The sequence below is a fragment of the Pagrus pagrus genome (genome assembly GCF_965226575.1).
Source record: "Pagrus pagrus genome assembly, chromosome: 10".
NCBI classification, from domain to species: domain Eukaryota; kingdom Metazoa; phylum Chordata; class Actinopteri; order Spariformes; family Sparidae; genus Pagrus; species Pagrus pagrus.
Window position 1 is genome coordinate 21686386 of NC_140194.1, and position 21021 is coordinate 21707406.

At 40.3% G+C, this 21021-nt stretch overlaps 3 protein-coding genes across 3 annotated transcripts; all 3 read right to left on the minus strand.

Annotated features, from left to right (window-relative positions):
* Positions 1–2800: 2800 nt before the first annotated feature.
* Positions 2801–4686, minus strand: LOC311263585 (uncharacterized protein). The gene is made up of 4 exons (XM_084363769.1): positions 4446–4686; positions 4051–4300; positions 3632–3769; positions 2801–3335 (listed from the first exon to the last, which is right to left on the minus strand). Exons 1-4 carry the CDS (start codon positions 4619–4621, stop codon positions 3066–3068), a joined length of 834 nt encoding a protein of 277 aa, XP_084219895.1. The 5' UTR covers positions 4622–4686; the 3' UTR covers positions 2801–3065.
* A 3372-nt stretch (positions 4687–8058) lies between these two features.
* Positions 8059–13491, minus strand: LOC311263226 (uncharacterized protein; the record flags this gene model as incomplete). Its single annotated transcript, XM_084363149.1, has 3 exons — positions 8059–8334; positions 12883–13120; positions 13229–13491. 3 exons carry the CDS (start codon positions 13489–13491, stop codon positions 8059–8061), a joined length of 777 nt encoding a protein of 258 aa, XP_084219275.1.
* Positions 13492–15644: 2153 nt separating this feature from the next.
* Positions 15645–20807, minus strand: LOC311263612 (uncharacterized protein). Its single transcript, XM_084363803.1, has 6 exons — positions 20785–20807; positions 20263–20370; positions 19179–19426; positions 18578–18962; positions 16995–17135; positions 15645–16103 (listed from the first exon to the last, which is right to left on the minus strand). The coding sequence occupies exons 3-6, from the start codon at positions 19358–19360 to the stop codon at positions 15840–15842; spliced, it is 972 nt and encodes a 323-aa protein (XP_084219929.1). The 5' UTR covers positions 19361–19426; positions 20263–20370; positions 20785–20807; the 3' UTR covers positions 15645–15839.
* Between the last annotated feature and the right edge of the window lie 214 nt (positions 20808–21021).

Consider the following 21021-nt stretch of genomic DNA (forward strand, 5'->3'; position numbering starts at 1 on the left):
ATGACACACTTTATATAATACAGTGATAAATCAGACAAAAGGGAGACCTAGGGAGGAAAATGTGATGGCCTTGAGCATACCACAGCACTGCAGTGAACTAATAAGTGTCCTGAGAACAAAATGTTCATCTATACCTACACAGCTCACACCAGGTCGGACTGTAACTTACACAAGTTAAAAGGAGTAATGAAATGTAAGGTGAAAGGAGGTGATACTAGCCCCCTTTGACCGTCCTATGGTGGATAAGTATTTACAAAATGTATATCAGTGAGACACATGTACATGTTGAAGCAAACACTTAAAGAACTGACAAAACGAAAATCAGCATCAGCTGTTTTTTCAAAACACAGACATTATAGGGAGGAGGAGCAAGCATGGGGGAAAGTTACACTTTAAGTACAAGAGTTGAAAGCTATATCAGTGCTGTCACAGTCGTGATAAGGAGGAATCCACACAGGTGCACTGTGGGCTTGTGCTTCATCAGGGGTTGTTTGGTGTTCAAACCATCTGGCGTGTAACTGATTTATCAATGGTTCTGATGATGAGGCACCAAACACAAGGAGTGAGGCAACATCCCAGCACCAGAGGCGTTGCTAGGCCTGCAGCTTTACAGGGGCAGAACAAACAGGAACGGTTGGTGTGTTGTCACGTGGTGCAATTAGCATATAGTAGCCAGGAGTTGTGTTTGAGCGTGTCTGGGTCAGTGATAGGATTTGTGGTGAGAGAGTGTTTGGCTCGGTTGAGTGGTTTGGGTGTTGTGGGATTGGGAAAAGATGACTGGTTGTCATGTGCGAGGTGAATAGGAAACACCATAATTACTGAACATAGGAATAAGATGAATAATAAGCCCATGAGACCAAGCCATCCCCGCCCATGGAATTGGTGCCATGGTCTCATCCTAGGTTCCATCACTGATCCCTCAGTGGTGACACAGAGATTCATTCTGCACGTCACTGTGTTGAACTTTTTTCATTTGATGTTGGCACACTACTGATGGAGGAGGGTGCTGTTTCACCCCTTGCTCGGTGGTAGCTTGTCATGCTACTATTGTTTGGCCCCCTGTTGTCGGATGGTTCTGGAAAGAGAACAAGTAGCCTTTCCAGCCACCCTAACAGCGGTCTTGGTGGATAGCAGCACCTCGAATGGATCTTGGTATTGCCTCTGCTTCCAGGGGCATCCATGATCCTTGATGAGGACCCACAGGCTGCAGGTTGTGGAGGACCACCTTGGCTGCAGATGACAGCACACCTGTGAATGCAATGCTGAGTGAATAGCAGACAAGTTGGCACAGTATGTCAACAAGCATCTTCACACGCCTGTGGTAAGGGGAGGGCGTCTATCTGAACCTACACCTGTCTGAGGGGGTCTACCGAACAAGATTTTAAAGGGAACAAGACCATGTTTGTTTCTGATTCGCATGTGGAAAAGCACTGATGGGAGTCCTTAAACCGAGCTTTATGAGGCCACAGATGCACCACCAGATGGCACCAGAGACCACTCATAGACATGCATCAATGGAATTGAGCTGAATTACAGCATTTCTGTCTCCACAGGCATTCTAGTTATCTTCAATCCGTCTGGATGTGAAGTGAAAAGATGCCACTTTCGGAACAGTCCATTATCTGTGAAGGGGTGTTTTCATTGAAAGTAACAGAATTGATTGAGTTTACGTTTTTATATGATAGTTTGACTTCTTTGGCCTCAATAGCAAGTAAAAGTAGAACAATCGTACTGAGAGACAGGCCATTTTTACATTTGAGTTTAAAACTCTAAAAACAAAAGAAAAAAACTATTAATTTGTTTCCTATGTATCAGAGAAACTAAATTAAATGAAACTAAACTCCCTCTCTCTACAGTATATATATATTGTCGTGGAATAACTTTTTACCAATTATAAAATAAAAAATATAGAGAGAAGTCCTCTTGTCCTTGAGTCTTTCATTAACAGAGCACCACAGTCTGCAAAGTATGGAACCAAAGAATATGACAAATACAATCTTATTTTTTCATCTCATCCCTCCTTCTTAATTGTTTTACACCAATGGGGCCTTTTCTCCCGCTTTTAGATACCTGTCAATTTTCCTCATATGACTCACAACTGACCAATCACATGAGTTCCCCTATCTCTAAGTGCAAAACCCTGCTGGGGTCCTAGGGAAGTTTTGGCTCACTACTCATCCTTAACTTGACAAAAACAAGGCAGTCTGTCAACGCTTGAGCACTCTTGATGCTGGGTCACTCTCAGGGGCGGTTCCTCATATGGGCAATATGGGCAGCCGCCCGGGGCAGCATTTCTCTGGAGTCGACTGTTACTGTAACAGCCTGACTGCTGCCAGGCCTTACTCAATATCCAGCCTTGCACAATATCCAAGCCTATTTATGGGTAGTTTTATCTGCAACAAATACAATATGAATATACATGTAATATAATGTATCCTGTCATTTTGTTATTGTTTATTCAGATTTTTGATTTGTTTTTGTTTTTTTTACTGTTTTACTGTTAACCAGATTTACAGAGCAATTTTTTTGGAGGGACACAAAATGACAAGTTTTTGTATAATGACCCATATAATCTATTTTTTCTTGTTTTAATCTTGTTTCATATTTATCTATCACTCGATCCCATTCCCTCTGCTTCTGACACTTTGGCTGCTGTAATGAATGATTTACCCCAATTAAGTTTTTCTTTTCTTTTCTTTTCTTTTCTTTTCTTTTCTTTTCTTTTCCATTCTTTTCTTTTCTTATAACAAACCATGTACCCCCTGTGTTCTCTTTAGTATGAACAAAAAATAATGACAAGTGTGTTTAAGATGGTTTATTTAATTGCAGCACGGCTTATCAAAGCAGAAATTTCAGTGCAAGAAAGTGACATTAGTATGGAGCTATATACTCATTTGTACATGCAAATGGGACATTGTTCCGTTTGACAGCATCAGAGAGTATTTGACATGGATTAATGAAGACAATTTCTTAGTCAAAGACAACACACCCGCTGGATTTTCAAAATAAAGCTCAGGAAACAAATAATTGATCAGATTTATTTTGTTGTGACCTTTCTCACCCTGTTAGACCTCTTTCAGCAGCAGGCCATAAGGACGGATGGCCCTCTCCACCATCTTCTGCTCTTCTTCTGCACCTGATCCAGAGGGGATGGGAATCAGCCAGTACTTGTCATTGTTGTATTTCTGCCTGTACTCAGGGTTGATACGGTTCTGCAGAATCACCGAGTACTTCTTGCCCGTCTTGTTGGAGATGAAGGTTTTGGCGTATTGGAGTGCCTCACTGATGTATGGAGTGGAGTAAATCCCCCGGCCATACACCTGACCTGGGCCTGGCTGTTAATAACAATTACAAACAAGATGAGTATGAGGACTATTCAATATAAACAGTTAAATACAGTATTTCTTTGTGGTCGTGCAGTCAGCACAAGGCTTTTTCGTGATGCTCTGCAAGTAAATTTTAGTTTTTAAAAGCATGTTTACTTAGTGAAGTTCCTCCCGACAAAGACAGGAGGTCATTTTATGTTTCAAGCCTTCATCAGGAGGAGGAGTTGGGAAAACAGCATCAACATGTTTATTTAGTAAATATAAAAAAAAGGCAGATCAGGCAGTCAAAACTGATATAATCAAACCTTGTAGTGTCCTTCGATAATGCCATCAGCGCCTTTCTTTGATGTCCCATGGTAGGACACAGGCCACTCTCCTGGCACTGACTGGGTGCTACGGTATCGAGTTCCCAGCCAGGCGTTTCCATCATAATCATCCAGGACCTGTGACAAAATATTTACATGTGACATCAGAAGGTTTTGTTGGTCTCTTTTGTCATTTTGAAGAAGAAGCAGTGAACTGAATTGTTGACGAAAGTGATGTGGGCAATCGGCCATGTGTGGGTACAAAGTTCAATATTTGCGATGACAAAAATTTCAATGATTCAACAATTCAACAATTTCTGATTTTGTACAGAGCACAATAATCAACAAACTCGCAGCTGCATGTAACAAATGAGTGGGAAGAAAAGACAAAAAGTCAAATAAATCAAAAGCAAATTTACCCTGAGGGCAAAACGCTGCCAACCACATGGGCGCTCATACACCTCTCCACCCCTGTAGTAAGTCTCGGTGTCTCTCAAGTTGCTGAAATCGTAGTCGAATCGCGGGTCGAAGAATTCATTTTCATCGATGATGTGATTTTTGTCTTTTACTGCTCCAATGTCCACCTGGTTCACTCGGCGAAAGCCTGCACTCAGTGGAACTCCTCCGAGGACGTCTTGGAGGCAGGCGAAGTTGCATTGTGACACCTCGCTGCAATGTAAAGGGAGGAGATGCTGTTTCAATGAAGATCAATGCTTTCAGTCAGTCACATCTGAATTATATCCCACACAACAAGTTCTGCAAATGCAATTGTATTTATACGTAAAATCTGTTTAAAGCCATTTTCTGTAATTACCAGGTATCATCTGCATCCAAGATCGTAGGGATGAACTGCTTGATGAGCAGCTGATTCTGCGGTGCTGAACTGGCAGATCGCATATAAGCAGCCGGAAATGCTTGTCTTTGAACAGATGTTACGTTGGCATTGCAAAGTGTGCACAAAGCCTCCAGTGCAATCTCTTTATCGATCATCTTTACGATTAGTTATAGTCGGAAAAAGTAGCAACCTGCTTTCTTAAAATGGGAAGCCTTGTCTTCTTGCTGGATGAGATGATAAAATAAGTGAAGGAGCTCGTATTTATAAGCAGACTCCTCCAGACAGTATTACTCATAAGAAACATGACGCAATGGGTGTGATGTCTCAACAGGCAGGTTGATTATTGATTTTTCTTTAGTTCACATAGTTGCTGGAATTAACAGGCGTGTTGGTTTAGTACAGATATTCGTAAAACTTCAAAAGAGAAAGCATGTACTTTTGTTTTTTTAAAATACTATGTTCTAAGCTGTAGCAATACAGTGTTACACATTACCTTCTATTGTACAATTGTGTGTTGTATAATGACAATAAATGAACCTTTGTATGTGAGCAAACGTTTTATTTAAGGAACCTCAACAAGAGGAGAATAAGACGTGGACATCACAAAGTCCCTGAAACTCACTCATGAAGAACAGCGCTCTTCAGTTAAAAGGGTCATGACCCAGGAGTGGCATACACAGCATGAAAGGTTTGGACAACTTCTGTTACCGGTTCCACAGAAGTTTCAACACCAGGAAGAAACAGGAACATGGCACACATGCAGCAATGATTGAAGTACTTCAGTGGGAGTGAGAGGTCAGTCAGACTTCACTGGAAATGCTGCAATAACATTTCCAATGAAAAGAAGACTTCTGCTTCTGAGCTGAAGCGAGCCATGTTTGTTAAACAAGCCCACCTAACTGGAAATTCCAAGTGAGCTAAGGCTAACAAGCTATCTGTGTTCAGAAAGAGACGTTTCTAATCTCACATTTTTTTGAGTATGAGTGCAGGATAACTTGTGTTCTCAAGTCATCCTGATCCCCATCACTTTTCTGCTTCATTTGTTTTGAGATCAAGACACAAGGAGGGGCTGCCTCACATGCAACAACCATGTGAGACAGTCCTTTGTACAGGCGGTGATGTGATGAAGATGATGTTTAAAATATGAACCCTTACACCAAGTCTTAACCTAGCTAAACTGTGTTCCAAAGTTAGGGTTAGGGGTAAGTTAGTATGAAAGCTTTGTTTTTTTTACCTCTCTACTGTAGTTAAGCACAAAAGCCCTGGGTGGACTGTGTTGAATACTGAGTGAAGGGATTGTGAATGTGTACCTATCCTTTACCTCACTTTTCAATGTCCTCAGTTACTGTGAGTTGTTCCGTGCTTGTTTAAAGTGCATTCTTCCAACTGAGAGGTTCCCCCAACTGAAATTAAACCAGGAAAATATGCCATGGACTTTCCTCCAAACTCTCTTCTCTCATGTCCCGTTACATTGCACTGTACACACTGATTTGGCGTTGCAGCTGGTGTGATGGATTTTTGAATTTGGCTTTCATTCTGACCTCAGCTACACGCTTGTAAAGTTCCATGACCGCATCTTGCACAGTTATCACACAGAGACAAAAATCTGTCCACAGACAGAAATATAAACACCTGGCAGAGTACTCTGAAGTACTTCTGTGGTAGTTCCTGCTACACACACACACACACACACACACACACACACGCACACAGACACATGCAGAAAAAGATAATTGTCAACATCAATCCAATTAAAATATCAGCTGGACAACATGTCATTCAGGTAGCTCTTAATTACATTATACTAATTACTATATTACTTATTTAGCAACATTTCTAAAGAAGTAACAAAGTAGAGAAAGTTACAGTTAGCGTTTACATCAACATATCACACGGTAGCTGTAAAAATAAAAATTACACAAAATTGTTAACTAGGTCAATGAATACTGCGTGTACTATTTTCTGCAAGTGACCCCTGACATGACTGTCTAGACACCCTTGCAATAAAGTTTTACAAAGTGTTGAGCTTTAGTACCAAATATACAACGCAATCATTCAACTCCTTGAAAAAACAAGAGCAGCGCTGCCACACCTTTCTGGCACAACTGCAGCTATGCTTCTGATGAACTTTATATTGTTCTGATAGTTGTTTTTCATTGAGACACACTGCAGCTCTTTGTGTGGGCGAAGTAATGAGGAAGTGGAAGCACAAAAGTCCCAGGATGACAATCAGCATTTTTTCACCTCGGTTTAACACACCAGAGTAATGTACTCTGTACTTTCAGCAACTTAAAGCTGTTCACAGGAAAACGGTCTGACTTTTGCTTTATCAGCTGGGTAAATGGTAACCGTGACAAAATATTTACATGTGACATCAGGTTTTGTTGGTCTCCGCTCTTTTGTCATTTTGAAGATGAAGCAGTGAACTGAATTGTTGACGAAAGCGATGTGGGTAATCGACCATGTGTGAAAATGAGAAGATTTTCAATGATTCAACAATTTCTGATTTCGTACAGAGCACAATAATCAACAAACTCGCAGCTCCATGTAACAAATGAGCAAGATACTGAACCCCAAATTGCTCCTGATGAACAGTTGGCGCATTGCATGGCAGCCTCTGCCATCAGTGTATGAATGTGTGTGTGAATGGGTGAATCTATCTGACAAGTGTTGTAAAGCGCTTTGAGCGGTCAGTAGATTGGAAAAGCGCTATAGAAATACAAGTTCATTTACCATGTATAAAAAGAGGAATGTCGCCAGAATAGTGTGTAGCTCTGGACCGAACCTCAAAAATGAAATGAACACGACGATAGTTAGAGTATCGAAGTTCATGGAGTTTCCTGGTCGACAGTTACCAGTAGCTTGTTGCTAAAGTAAGCGCTAACTGTGGCTAAAGGTAGTTAGCTGCCAACAGCTCTGTAAGCGGTCCTTGCTTACTCAGCAGGGTTGTCAGGTTCCATGGGAGGCATGAAAATTATGTCAAAGCAACTAGCACTCTATTAGCTGTTTCATGGGGACTTTAATGCCACACTAATAACAACCTACCACATCCATGGTATCGCCGAACACGACTTAGCTAGATGATTCTCCATATGATGAAACTATTCAGTCTAATGTTTGATCTTGTGTTCAGTTACACTGGACTAATGGATGTAAACTTGCCATTTCAGGAACAGTGGTAACCTTCAAAACGAGCCACAACTTGATTGTGTGTGTTTGCTTGAGTACTTAAACAAATAGCACAACACCTCTGGAAAAGCACACAGGCACAATATAATGAAATGTTTACCCACTGTTTTCTCTTTGGTATGCAGGGACACTGATGAGAGTTTTGTTTAAGATTCACTTTATTAAATGCAGTATGGCTTATTGGAACATGGAACAAACACAAGAAATCTCCATACAGGACATTTACGGAGGTATTTGATCCTTCCTTTCAGCATGCACACCATATATAACTGGGATATTCAGTTTACATAATCATCGATAAATGCAAATGGGACATTGTTACATTTAACAACATCAGAGAGTACACAAGCATCGACTACAATAGACATTATATATGCTTCAAAGACAACACACCCACTGGATTTTATAAATTAATCTCAAATTCTTTCACCAGAAGGCCATAAGGACGGATGGACTTTTGCACCATCTGCTGCTCCTCTGTTTTTAATGTTCCAGCGTCGATGGGAATCAGCCAGTACTCACCATTGTCGGTGATCTGCCTTTTCTGAGGGTTGATACGATTCTGCAGAATCACTTTGTATATCTTGTCCTTGTGGGCGAATGTTTTGGCATATCTGTTCGCCACAGCAATGTATGGAGTCGAATAAACCCCCCGGCCATACATCTCACGACCCTCTGCCTGTTGAAACAAGTAAAAAATAGAGTTTAACATTTATGGTATAATGTCTCTTTGATTGGTTTGTACATAATCATGTAGATACTATAATTCAACTCAATTCAAAGACTTTTTCATGATGTTCTGCAAATATTTTTTAGGTTTTAAAGCATATTAACTTAAAGTTTCCCCAACAAAGACAGGAGGTTATTTTATGTTTCAAGCTTTCAGGTTTAGTTTCAAACCTTCATAAGCAGGAGGTGTTCAGATACTGCAAAATGACCTGAAGTCAGCATAAAATCGAATTGTTTCTAGACAAACATTTAGACGTTCTGCTTTGACCACATTACACGTGTTTTTAATGCTATTCAATTCATATTTATGTTGCTGATGCACACTTTTCTCCCAGTATTTACTTTGTCCTTGTTGAATAAACCATCAGGTAGGCAGCAGATTGACCATGTGGCAGAAACAGAAATAAACGTAGTTGTGAGACGTCTTTTCTGAGCTAACACACAAACACTTGGTTTGTATTTTATACCAAAATACCAACAACTCACGTTATGCTGCCTCACTTGAATGAACCTCCCACCTGTTTGCACTGTGTGCTCAAAAAACTACACAGATGGGAACATTTCAAGTTCAGGGAAACTACATAAGAGCCCAATGTGCTCAAATAACATCAAATCAACTTTATTTATTGAGCCCAAAATAAGCAGTGTTGGGCACGTTACTTTAAAAAAGTAATTCGTTATATAAGCATATATAGCAGTGCTTCACTGGGCTTTACAATCTGTACAGCAAGCGACATCCTCTGTCCTTAGACAGACAACAGAGGAAAAAAAGGTGGAAGAAACCTACTCACTCACTCACTCACTCACTCACTCACTTACCATAAGTATGTTACAATATACATAATAGTGCAGTAACAAAAGTGTTACACTCTCCTGGATTAACATTAACCACTAATAATCTATACATAATCAAACCATCGAACCTCGAAGAAACCCTGGTAGGACACAGGCCACTCTCCTGGAACTGACTCGGTGCTACGGCCTCGATTTCCAAGCCAGACATTTCCATCACTGTACTTATCCAGGACCTGCGACAAAATACTTACATGTGACTCAGAAGTTTTTGTTGGTCTGTTGCAGTCTGCTGAATGATTTTCTGGCGAAAGATTTCTCTATCTACCTTTTCTATGGGTTAAAGTGTACCCCCACTGCAACCGACACAACCACTAAACTTTATGCAGATGAGAGCGCAATGATGTCATTAGTAAATTACCTGCCGTATGATATCATCTGGAAACTGCTAGCTATGTTTGGAGCCAGTGCCAGCTGCTTTCATTGAAAACAGTTGGCAACACTGTGCCGACGGACAGGTCCTTATCCTGATAAGTTGGAATCCAACCCTCTGGCAGGCAGAATAACTACAATAATAGACAGAATAGCCAATCTTCTATCTGATGGTCTCATTTGCTTAAGTAGGTCACAAACGGACATCACCATTAAACTGAGACTGTTTTATAACCAGTTAAAAGTTACTGAATTAATAACTAATTACTGAAGTATGTTCATCATTTTTCAGAGACTGAAGAGATGAGATCATTAACGAACGGCTGCTGCTGTCCTGGTGCTCCACCATAGCCACCTCTGGAATCACCATGTTGGGGTGTACGATTTTGAGTAGATGTTACATCGGCATTGCAAAGTGCTGACAAAGCAGCGAGTGCAACATCATTACCGATCATCTTTACAGTTAGTTAAGGTAGCAGAAAAGTAGCTGTCTTCTTTACAAAGAATGTCTGAGTTCTGTCTTGTTGCTGGGTGCAATCCGGAAACAGAATAAACTGACTGAGGACATAAAGCTCACGTTTATAAGCAGACTGCTCCTCACATTGACATGTTTTCATCAATCATGCTAGTGACGTGATGTTGATTCAACAGGTTATACCGGTCAGGTTGCATTCAGAACAAGGGCAGTACTGCCACACCTTTCTGACACAACTGCCGCTATGCTTCTGATGAACGTTATATTGTTCTGATAGTTGTTTTTCATTGAGACACCCTGCAGCTCTTTGTGTGGACTTTGTGTGGGTGAAGTAATGAGGAAGTGGAAGCACAAAATCAGACTCTTAAATTTAATGCTTTTCAAGATCATTTTAAACAAATACAATTTTGATTTTTGGACGAATAAGCTCTTTCTTAGTCAAGCATTGCAGGTGAGTGAGTATATTTTTGTGGTCACGTGCAGAGGTAGGTTTTTATGTAGGAATGTATATTAGAGTGAATTAAATTAATATACATTTTTAAAATACAAGTTCAAAATACAAAGAGTGGTGGGTTCAAAGGTTTGTGGCATCATAAATGTCGACTTCCACACCAAACAGCTCGACCTATTTTGGAACAAAAATTTAAATATCGATAAATAAATTAGATAAAGTGTTTACTCTTACAAATTCAAATTTAAGACTTTTTTAATGACATTTAGGAAATTGGATTTAAGACATTTTGAGGAGGTTTTCTTCCTCCTGTTGCCACTGCCAAAGGCTTTAGAAAGTTTGACTTCAGTCATTTTGGCAGAGCATGGCCCTGCCACTGCTGTCAGTCTGATACTGGAGGTATGTAAAGAGATAAGGAGATCATCTGTTTGCATATTGGTAGTTTACCTGATTGTGCTGCATCAGGGGGTTCTCCAACAGCACTAGAGCAGCTGACGTGATGCACAGACGTGGCTATTCATAGTGACCGCACAATCAATTCATCACATGTTCCAATAAACTATCATCTGTAAAATCTCAGTCATTATTAGTAAACTTTAGAGGGATGATTAGTAGGGGTGTCACGATTCTCCAAATCCTCGATTCGATTCAGTTTTCGATTCTAAGGTCACAGTTCGATTCGATTCTCGATTTTTACATTTGTTTTTTTTAAAGCACAGGTTGCTATGCCATTTTTAGACTAGACTTTTATGCAATATAATATCTGACCTTTGTTCGCAATGTACCACACTACATTGTCAAATTTAAAACATTTATTAACAACATAATGTAACAATAACTTATATCTTCAGTCAGTTGGAAACTTAAACAAAATAGCCTGCCATCTAGTTTCTCTTTTGTAACTGCAGTCTTCTTCACAGAAGATGACATTCAAGTTCACAACAAAACAAACAAACAAACAAAAAGCCATGTCCATTGTCTTCTCTGAACAATTAAGTGTCTTAACAAACTATTTCCAAACAGTTGAACATATACAAGGTGCGTAAGGTGTGAGTGGGCGAGCGAGAGTGAGGGAGCGTGCCTACGTGCGGACAGTGAATGAATGGGAGAGGAAGGAGAAACGAAAGGAGTAGCAGCAGCAGCGACAGCAGCAATAAAGTGTACAATATAGGCTGCAGTTTGGCTGAATAAAGGCGACGGCTCCTCAGATACAGCAAAGCTCCCTGGTATTATTTCCCGACCAGCTTAACACGTGAAAGGGGGTTCACCCCGAAGGTAAACACAAACTTCAGCCCTGGAGGAAATCATCTCCCCTGTGCTTCCCGACCACAGTCCGGGAGCCGAACAGGAATGGTGTAACACCATGCTATCGTTTGACTGGCTGTAGCTAATAGCTACTGGCTTAGCTGGTAGCTAAGTTAGAGGAGGTTGACTCGCAGCACTTCAATACCTGTGTGTTTTTTTTAATGTGTACTGCCATGTTCGTAGTGTTTCCCGTGGCCGGGTATGGTACACGCACATAGCATATCTTACACCAGTGGCGTCATTAGGCCTATTTTAGGGGGGCTTCAGCCCCCCTAAAATATTCTTAAGCCCCCCTAAATAATTTTATGTTCATTTATTAAATTTTTTTATTTTTTTTGGAGAGAAGAGAGAGAGCGTCAGAGTGATGAAGATCTGTGGGTTTCTCCTGAAGGAAGCAGCCGATCAGATTGAACTGAGGATGAGGATGAAGCTCGTCACGACTCAGCTCATGAACATGTACCTTCAGTCTGTGACAGCAGAATGAGTTCTGTGTTCTGTGAGTAATATTTTAGGGGTTTTCCATAAAACATATATCTTTATAAGATGTTTTGGCTTCACTATAGTCAAAAAAAAAACAACCACCAATTCCAATAACTAGAAAAATGCAGAATATTGGATCTGATAATTCACCAGGCCAATAATCGATCGACTCATACACAGTATATGGTAGTGAAAGTTCTTACTTACGTACATTTAATATCAGATCCTTTCAACCTTTGTTGTACTATTTTGATGGGTAATATTTGAACATCATATATTTTGGATACTTTATACAACACAGTCATTATCTGGAAACTCAATTTAAAAACAGTTACTTCCCATGTTTTTTATCCATTGAATTAAATATCTGACAACTCCTGAACGCAAACAGTTGTTGACAGATCAGAATCAGAATTCCTTTATTAGGGAACAGGGACATCTGTGCGTCACAGCAGCCAAAGGACAGTTCAATATAACAATAAACAATAACAATAGTCAAAAAATGATAGATGATAGAAAGCGATCAAGTCAAATGTACAGCTGGTGATCATGTGACCTCTGACCTCCTGTGTCTTGTTGTTGCTCTCCTCTGTAGTTTCCAGTTCGATCAGGTTTTTGTTAGGCTGTGATTCGTCCTGACTCAGCGCTTCATTATCAGTGCTTTCTGATTGGTTGGGCTGTGGAGGGCTGTAGGGCGGGGCAGCAGGGGACACCTCCTCCTCCTCCTCCTCCTCCAGGCAGAAGGGCTGGATTTCAGGAGCATCAACAGGCTCCGCCTCCTGTGTGCCTGTGGGGGCGGGGCTACACAGAAACAACAACAAAGAGAGACCTCTGCATGTGTTGTCATGGTAACAGAAAGGTGATTTGACGCAGTAGGACCACAGCCCCTTAGATGTCAAGGGTGCTCACCTGCAGCTTCTCTCCCTTTTCGCAGAGGTGGGACAGGGGGCGGTGTCAGAGTCAGAGGTGGGTGGAGGTCTTGTGTGGCGGTTCTGATTTGTTGGTGTGGCCACAGGGATGGCTGACATCCTGCGCCTCATAGGGGTGGGGAGGGCGGAGGGACGACGCGCCTTCACCTGCAGCGACCTGCAGCTACTAGCAGAGGGCGTCAGAGGACCAGCAGAGGGCTTCTGAGGAAGACTACAGGGGAGGAAGGTGTTTATTGATGACATCACTGATCTGACAGAAAAGTAGTAGACTCAACAAAACCAAATGTCAGACTTCAGACGCAGCACAGAGCAACAGGACAGATGTTTCTTTTGTTTCCGGAAGTTTCCAAAGTTTTGTTTACATTTAATGCATCTCAGCAAAACACTACTACTGTAAACCTGTCATTTTTTTTCCCATGACATTTTCCAGGTGACCTCTTTAATCACACAAACCTGCTGTGTTTCAACCAGTTTAGATGCCACCTGTTCAGACGTACAAAGAAAACTTGTGAGACTTGATTACTTGCGAACTCATATATGGCTGCCTGTTCTTCACTGTTGTTGGCCATGTTTCATTTACAGAAGTTATGACTTGTAAAAAAATTTGATTTTTTTCCCTGAAGTCCTGAACAATTTCATTAGTGTCAGTTTCATACACTTGTATAAGTTAAATGTACAGCGAGAGGGGTTTGGCTGCAGACCTGCACTGTCAGGACCCTTCATTGCAGACCTGCACTGTGAGGCCACCTCCACTGTGGGGACCGGAAGTTGATTCGACGCTTTTCAATATAAAACTGAGAATACCGGAAGCACGTATTTGTGAAGTGTGGAGACTACGAGGTGAGTAAAAGTCAAGTGACAACTTTTCGTCATACGAAGAAACATAAACAGTCTTTATTCACTAGAACGTTACGTCCTACAATATATATAGCCCTGTCAAGTTGAAAGAATCGAGTTTTGGACTTTTGGGTAGTTTTTAGCGTTATCGTAGTTAGGCTAACGGTGGCTAGCGCTAACTAGGTAAAGGCACTCTAGGGATATCTTATTTAGATATGAGGCTGCGCTGGCTTTTTTAAAATTCTTATTCGCATTCTTATGTTTTTAATAAGATAAGATTTTTAACTGAAAAAAAAGAATGAACAAATATTCATAAAATCTTACATTAAATTATTCCATATATTGTAGTACCAGTAGTTCACCAGCAGATGTCAACATTTTTCAAAACAATAAAACTTCCCTTTATAATGGTAATATAACATGAACAACACATGTAATGTAGACCTAATCTCTGTATCATTTATTTAGCAGTTCTACAAGATAGATACTCTGAGATTAACAGGGACCTGATATCATATATTAAATAATATAATGTGCCAACAGTCTTTAGATAGCCATTGCCACTTAAACTTGCAAAGAGACAGCAACAGGTTTAATCAGAAGTTTAATACTTGAAATTTTGTTTTCCCAATTTCTCTCTGCAGCTGTCTCAATTTATTTTCTATTCTCCAGCTTTGAGCTTCTCCTCCTTTACCTTTGTGCACTTCATTGTGGGGCAGCAGTGTCCATTAAGGTCGCACACACACAGCAAATGTTGTGCATAAGGTTTTTCTTAGTGTCCGTTTGTCCCAGTTATGTACATGATTTATGGAGCGGGGAAGTGAGATCTGATCCCAAGTGGTCACTCTAGATGCTTGTTAAAGCCATGTGTGAACTGACAAACTTAGAGACGTCCATTCCTGATTGATACTAGAAAGAACCGGTGTAATTTTTTTAATTTTCTGCAATATATATTGCAATATAAAAAGAACACAGGATTTTCCTCCAGATAAATTTAATTTGGAAACAATAATTCATTACAGAATGATTGGGGTGATTTTTTAGGGGAGTGTGTTTTGTCAAACAACCAAAGCCGGCCCTGCTTTGTTTGATAAACATACTCTGGAATGATTTGGTGATTCGATGTGCATACAGAGCCTACATGTCGATCACATGCAACAAAAACTTTTCACGTATCCAAGAATCATTAAAGGTGTTACGTAGTTTCAGAAAAGAAATTCAAACTCATTAAGTGAACGTTTACGATATCTGAAAGGTAATAATACAAACCGAAGAATAGCTATTCGATATATTTCCATATAAACGAGCCTTCCTTGAGGGGAATAAGGTCCCGAGAACAGTTTGAAGTGAGAAAGGTAGCTATTTAGAAGGGTCATACGAATATAAACAAAGTATAACTGTATGAAATTGTGTTTTCAACAAATAGCACAACAGCTCTGGAAAAGCACACAGGCAAAATATAATGAATCATTTGCCCACTGTTTTCTCTTTGGTATGCAGGGACACTGATAAGAGTTTTGTTTAAGATTCACTTTATTAAATGCAGTATGGCTTATATTTTCAGTTTACATAACCATTGATAAATGATAATGGGACATTGTACGTTTAACAACATCAGAGAGTACACAAGCATCGACTACAACAGACATTATATATGCTTCAAAGACAACACACCCACTGGATTTTCAAAATAAAGCTCAGGAAACAAAATAGTGGTCGGAAATTGGAATTTTCTTGTGACCTTTCTCAGCCTGTTAGATTTCTTTCACCAGAAGGCCATAAGGACGGATGGACTCTTGCACTTTCTGCTGCTCCTCTTCTTTCGATGTTCCAGCGGGGATGGGAATCAGCCATTCCTCGCCATTGTTGTGGATCTGCCTTTTCTGAGGGTTGATACGATTCTGCAGAATCACTCTGTATTTCTTGCCCTTGTGGGTGAATTCTTTGACATATCCGTTCGCCACAGCAATGTATGGAGTCGAATAAATCCCCCTGCCATAGTCCTGACCACCCCCTGGCTGTTGAAACAAATAAAAATAGAGTTTAACATTCATGGTATAATGTCTCTTTGATTGGTTTGTAGATAATCATGTAGATACAATAATTCAACTCAATTCAAAGACTTTTTCATGATGGTCTGCAAATAATTTTTAGTTTAAGAAAAGCAAATTGACTTAAAGTTTTCCCAACAAAGACAGGAGGTCATTTTATGTTTCAAGCTTTCAGGTTTAGTTTCAAACCTTCATAAGCAGGAGGTGTTCAGATACTGCAAAATGACCTGAAGTCAGTCAGGGCAGCGTAAAATCTAAATAAAAATGACATTGTTTTTAGACAACCATTTAGACGTTCAGCTTTAACCACATTAAACATGTATTTAATGCCATTCGATTAATTTTTATGTTGCTGATGCACATTTTACTCCAGTATTTACTTTGCCCTTGTTGAATAAACCATCAGGTAGGCAGCAGATTGACCATGTGGCAGAAACAGAAATAAACGTGGTTGTGAGACGTCTTTTCTGAGCTAACACACAAACACTTGGTTTGTATTTTCTACCAAAATGCCAACAACTCACTTTATGCTGCCTCACTTGAATGAACCTCCCAACTGTTTGCACTGTGTGCTCAAAAAACTACACAGATGGGAAAATTTCAAGCTCTGTGAACGAGAGTCCAATATGCTCAAATAACATCAAATGAACTTTATTTATTGAGCCCAAAATCAGAATAACATTGCTTTAGTGAGCTTTACAATCTGTACAGCAAGCAACATCCTCACTCACTCACTCGCTCACTCACCCACCATAAGTATGTTAAAGTATATATAATAGTGCAGTAACAAAGGTGTTACACTCTCCTGGATTAACATTTACCACTGATAATAATCCATACTTAATCAAACCATCGAACCTGGTAGGATCCCTGGATGATGCCAGCAGCACCTTTGTTTGATGTCCCGTGGTAGGACACAGGCCACTCTCCTGGAACTGACTCGGCTCTATGCCGTTGATTTCCCAGCCAGGCATTTCCATCACTGTACTTATCCAGGACCTGCAACAATATATTTACACGTGACTCAGAACGTGCTGGTCGTTCTTGCTGGTCTCTGCTATTTGAAGAAGAAACAGTGAGGTAAAAGGTTTGTTTGATGTAAATAATTCATTTGATCTTCTCCCTTTGTAGATGTTTTACTTCAGATATTCAATGTCCCTGTAGTGAATGCAGCGAGTGGTTATTTGGAGGAAATTTCTCTATCTACCTTTTATATGGCTTAAAGTGATCCCCCACTGCAACCGACACAACCACTAAACTTTATGTAAATGAAGCGCAACGACGTCATCAATTAGTTAGCTGGCGTATGATGTCATCTGGCGAGGCCTAGCTAATTTTGGAATAGTGCCAGCTCGTAAACAACGATCATGGCTGTTGTTAACGCTCACCACTGTCAAGCTAGCATGTTAGCATTGGGAAATGTTGGCTTCACTTTCTCTGCCATTCTTGTGCTGCTATCATGTTAATAGCTTTAGCCAAAGGAAACAGTTGGATGGGTTCATTAGAGGCCTGCAATCAAGGACGTTATATGAAAACCTGGATACAGCTTTGGAAACAATGTACCGTTCACTCGGCTAACTTGAATGGGGATAAAATAATCTGATTGTGCGGCTCCTATAGACTTTCCAAATTTTGTTGGACCGAATGGCTCTAATTATAACAGTGAAACAAGTTGTTTCGCGGGGGTTGTGATGCTGAAAGAAAAATATTCACAGTTTTACAGTTGCTTCTTTCACAATGTAAGCTTATGGGAGAAAGTCTTTTTGGGCCACAGTGCATCATGTGATGTTTTAATTACACGATTTGGCCACTAAAGAAAGTTGCCTTTAAAGGCTGGCGCTTGCATGCTACTGCCAGAGATACTGGATTTTTTCCCTTGTATTTGTCAGAGCATTTCATGTGTTGACCGCTGTTCAGATGTTCAGAGAACAAAAATTCACATCTTGAACTGGCTAGCGTGTGCATTTGTTTTGAAAGGGAGAGACAGAAAGAGCCAACACATTTTTTATACTATATTTCTTTTTTAAACAGCTGATGATGAGGTATAAGATTAATAACTGTAATATTGAAAATGGTGAAACAAATTAAGCTAAACTGCCGTACCACAAGACTACAGAACAGATTGTTTACGTTGTTTTAATTTTATAACTTATCCTGATAAGTCGGAATCCAACCCTCTGGCAGGCAGAATAACTACAATAATAGACAGAATAGCCAGTCTTCTATCTGATGGTCTCATTTGCTTATGTAGGTCACATACAGACATCAGCATTAAACTGAGACTGTTTTATAACCAGTTGAAAGTTCATTGTAGTATACTTAAGCATTACTGAAGTGTGTTCATCATTTTTCACATTCAGCAAATTTCTCAATTGTATTTCACAAATGAGCTGAAAGGAAATTCTGGGATTTAACAGCAAATAAAACAGAAGCATATTCACCTTGATGGCAAAACGCTGCCAACCGTATGGGCGTTCATACACCTCTTCACCTCTGTAATAAGTCACAGTGTCTTTCAACCCTGTGAAATCACAGTCGAATCCGGGGTCAAAGAATTCATTCTCATTAATGATGAGACTCGGTCCTGTTGGAGGGCTCACCCTAATGACTCGTGACGGTGAGCCAGTGACTGAAGGAGGCTCAACAAGGCCTATTGACAGTGTGGTAAGGCCTGGTGACAGTGCGGCAAAGCCTTGTGACAGTGCGGTTAGGCCTTGTGACAGTAGGCCTGTCAGGCCTGTCCCTAACCCTGACCCAAGGCCTGCTGACAGTCCATCAGCTTCCAAATTCCTTTGGAGGCGGACAAAGTTGTTTCTTGACACCGGGCTGCAGTTTAAGGGAGGGAGATGCAATTTAAAAACACATTAGTGCTTGCAGTCATTCAGATCTGAATTATTCCTCACACAACACATTCTGCAAATAAGAAAAGGTATTAATAAACTCTCTTATGACTGTTGTAGAATATAACCATAGTGTATGCAATTTTCAGAAACATCTTCTCAGGATAGACAGTTACAAAAAAGTGCCATCTCCAATAATTACCTGGTTACATCTGCAGCCAAGACTGAAGAGACGAGATTATTGACGAGCAGCTGCTGTCGTGCGGGTCCTTCACCAGGGCCAGCACTGGCAGCACCATCCTGGGCTCTAAGTTTTTGAGTAGATGTTACATCGGCATTGCAAAGTGCCGACAAAGCAGCGAGTGCAACATCCTTATGGATCATCTTAACCAGGGCTGTGCAGAGACCTTCAGAAGGGCAGATGCTCAAATGTAAAAACGGCACACGGACCTGGAGACGAAACAATGAATTGATCAGTCGATCAAAAGAAAATTTATTGACAACTAGTTTGATAACAGATTTTTTATTTTTATTTTTTTTTAAAGTCATTTTTCAAACAAAGATGTAAAAATGTGTTGTTTCCGACAGGATCTCTTGAGACAATGGGGGGTGGACCCCGACATTTTTTTTAAATTTTTTTTTTTGCACGTTTTACAGTTAAAGGCAATCTGGTGCACTTCGAGAGAAAACTAGCAGCTATCTCATAAATAACATGAGCACGAATGAGAAATTATGGAAAATATCAAAAGTAGAGAATAATCAAATACAACACTAAGCTTTGGCTCCGCTGCCACTCAATCACACGGCAATCCACGATGAGGCACTCGAGGAAATGCAGCGTTCAGACAGAAAGTGTACTTTAACTTTTTTCGTGATGGTGAGAATACTTTGTCACCTGAAGTTTATCTCGTCTTCAACATAAAGAGTTCGGCCTGCAGTAATGATTTTAATGTAAGGTCTTACAGGCTGGACACACTGGATGCATGAGACGCGCTTCACACGTGTGTCAGATGTCTTTCTCTTTCTTTCTTTTTTACTTTCTCTCCCTCTCGTTCCCCTCCGGCCTTCTCGCAGCGGGCTAACGGAAAATCATAGGCCTATGTGTCGATAATTGTCAAAGTCAAAGGATGTGGACCACGAAGTGAAGTGAAGTGAAGTGAAGTGAAGTCAATTGTAACGGCAAGATCCCAGACTGAGTTGTTGCATCTTGAGGAGAAACTAAATAAACTTTTAAAAACGCATCAGTTTGTTTAAAAGCCTGCTTGCGTGTCTGAAGTGCGTCTTACCTCCCAGCAGCTGTTTGACCCAATGCCACGGTCTCACGTAGAGCAGGCTGCACCCTCAGGACCGCAGAAAGAAGACCAAACGTGTTTCCCCGCAGAGCCACCCACCAACTTGAATGATAGCAAAAGTGCAAACAAGACAGTTTTAAATCCAAATACTTTTTGATACAGTTTTGAATGTTTATTCCACTCAAATACTACTTTCTGATTCATTATTCATCGTTTAAAGGTTGATTCCACCTAAATAATACTTTTCTCCAAGTGCTTATGGTTCCAAAGACTTATCCATCCAAATACTACTTGACTTGCAATTCACCTTGGTTGCCAAGACTTAGCCTACAATTTGATTGATTAGCAGACTTAGCTAATTACACTCAGGAAAAAAGAAAAGGATGTACAGTCGATACCTCCATGTCAAAAGTGCCCTGAGAGACAAACAGCGACTTCTGTTAGCGCTTGACTTATTTTGTAAATCAAATGAAAATGTGGATAAATTAAATTAGATATAGTGATGTGATAATCGACCTGAGCACGACCTGTTGACAGTCATATGGACATCATACCAGCGTCTGACTACAGTTTTAATGTCTGTATCTGTCACAGACATGAAGAGAGCGCACACAACAGGAAGTTTATTTCCTGTGCACTCTTTCGCTTTTACTCCGTCTCGTTACCCGTGTTATTTTAACCTGTTGGCTGTGGTTTCCTGCTTGCATGTCAGTTAAAATGTTATTAGTTATAAGTAATAGGGTAGTTGTAAGC

What these genes read in the sequence shown, in the direction of transcription:
- LOC311263585 (XM_084363769.1), bottom strand. Translation starts at nt 4,621, where the DNA reads ATGATCGATAAAGAGATTGCACTGGAGGCTTTGTGCACACTTTGCAAT. An exon ending in TTGGATGCAGATGATACCTG is followed by an intron (nt 4,301 to 4,445) that starts GTAATTACAGAA and finishes TTTACATTGCAG; the next exon opens with CGAGGTGTCACAATGCAACT. An exon ending in GGCAGCGTTTTGCCCTCAGG is followed by an intron (nt 3,770 to 4,050) that starts GTAAATTTGCTT and finishes ATTTTGTCACAG; the next exon opens with GTCCTGGATGATTATGATGG.
- LOC311263612 (XM_084363803.1), bottom strand. Translation starts at nt 19,360, where the DNA reads ATGATCCATAAGGATGTTGCACTCGCTGCTTTGTCGGCACTTTGCAAT. An exon ending in GGCAGCGTTTTGCCATCAAG is followed by an intron (nt 17,136 to 18,577) that starts GTGAATATGCTT and finishes ATATTGTTGCAG; the next exon opens with GTCCTGGATAAGTACAGTGA. An exon ending in TCATCCAGGGATCCTACCAG is followed by an intron (nt 16,104 to 16,994) that starts GTTCGATGGTTT and finishes TTGTTTCAACAG; the next exon opens with CCAGGGGGTGGTCAGGACTA.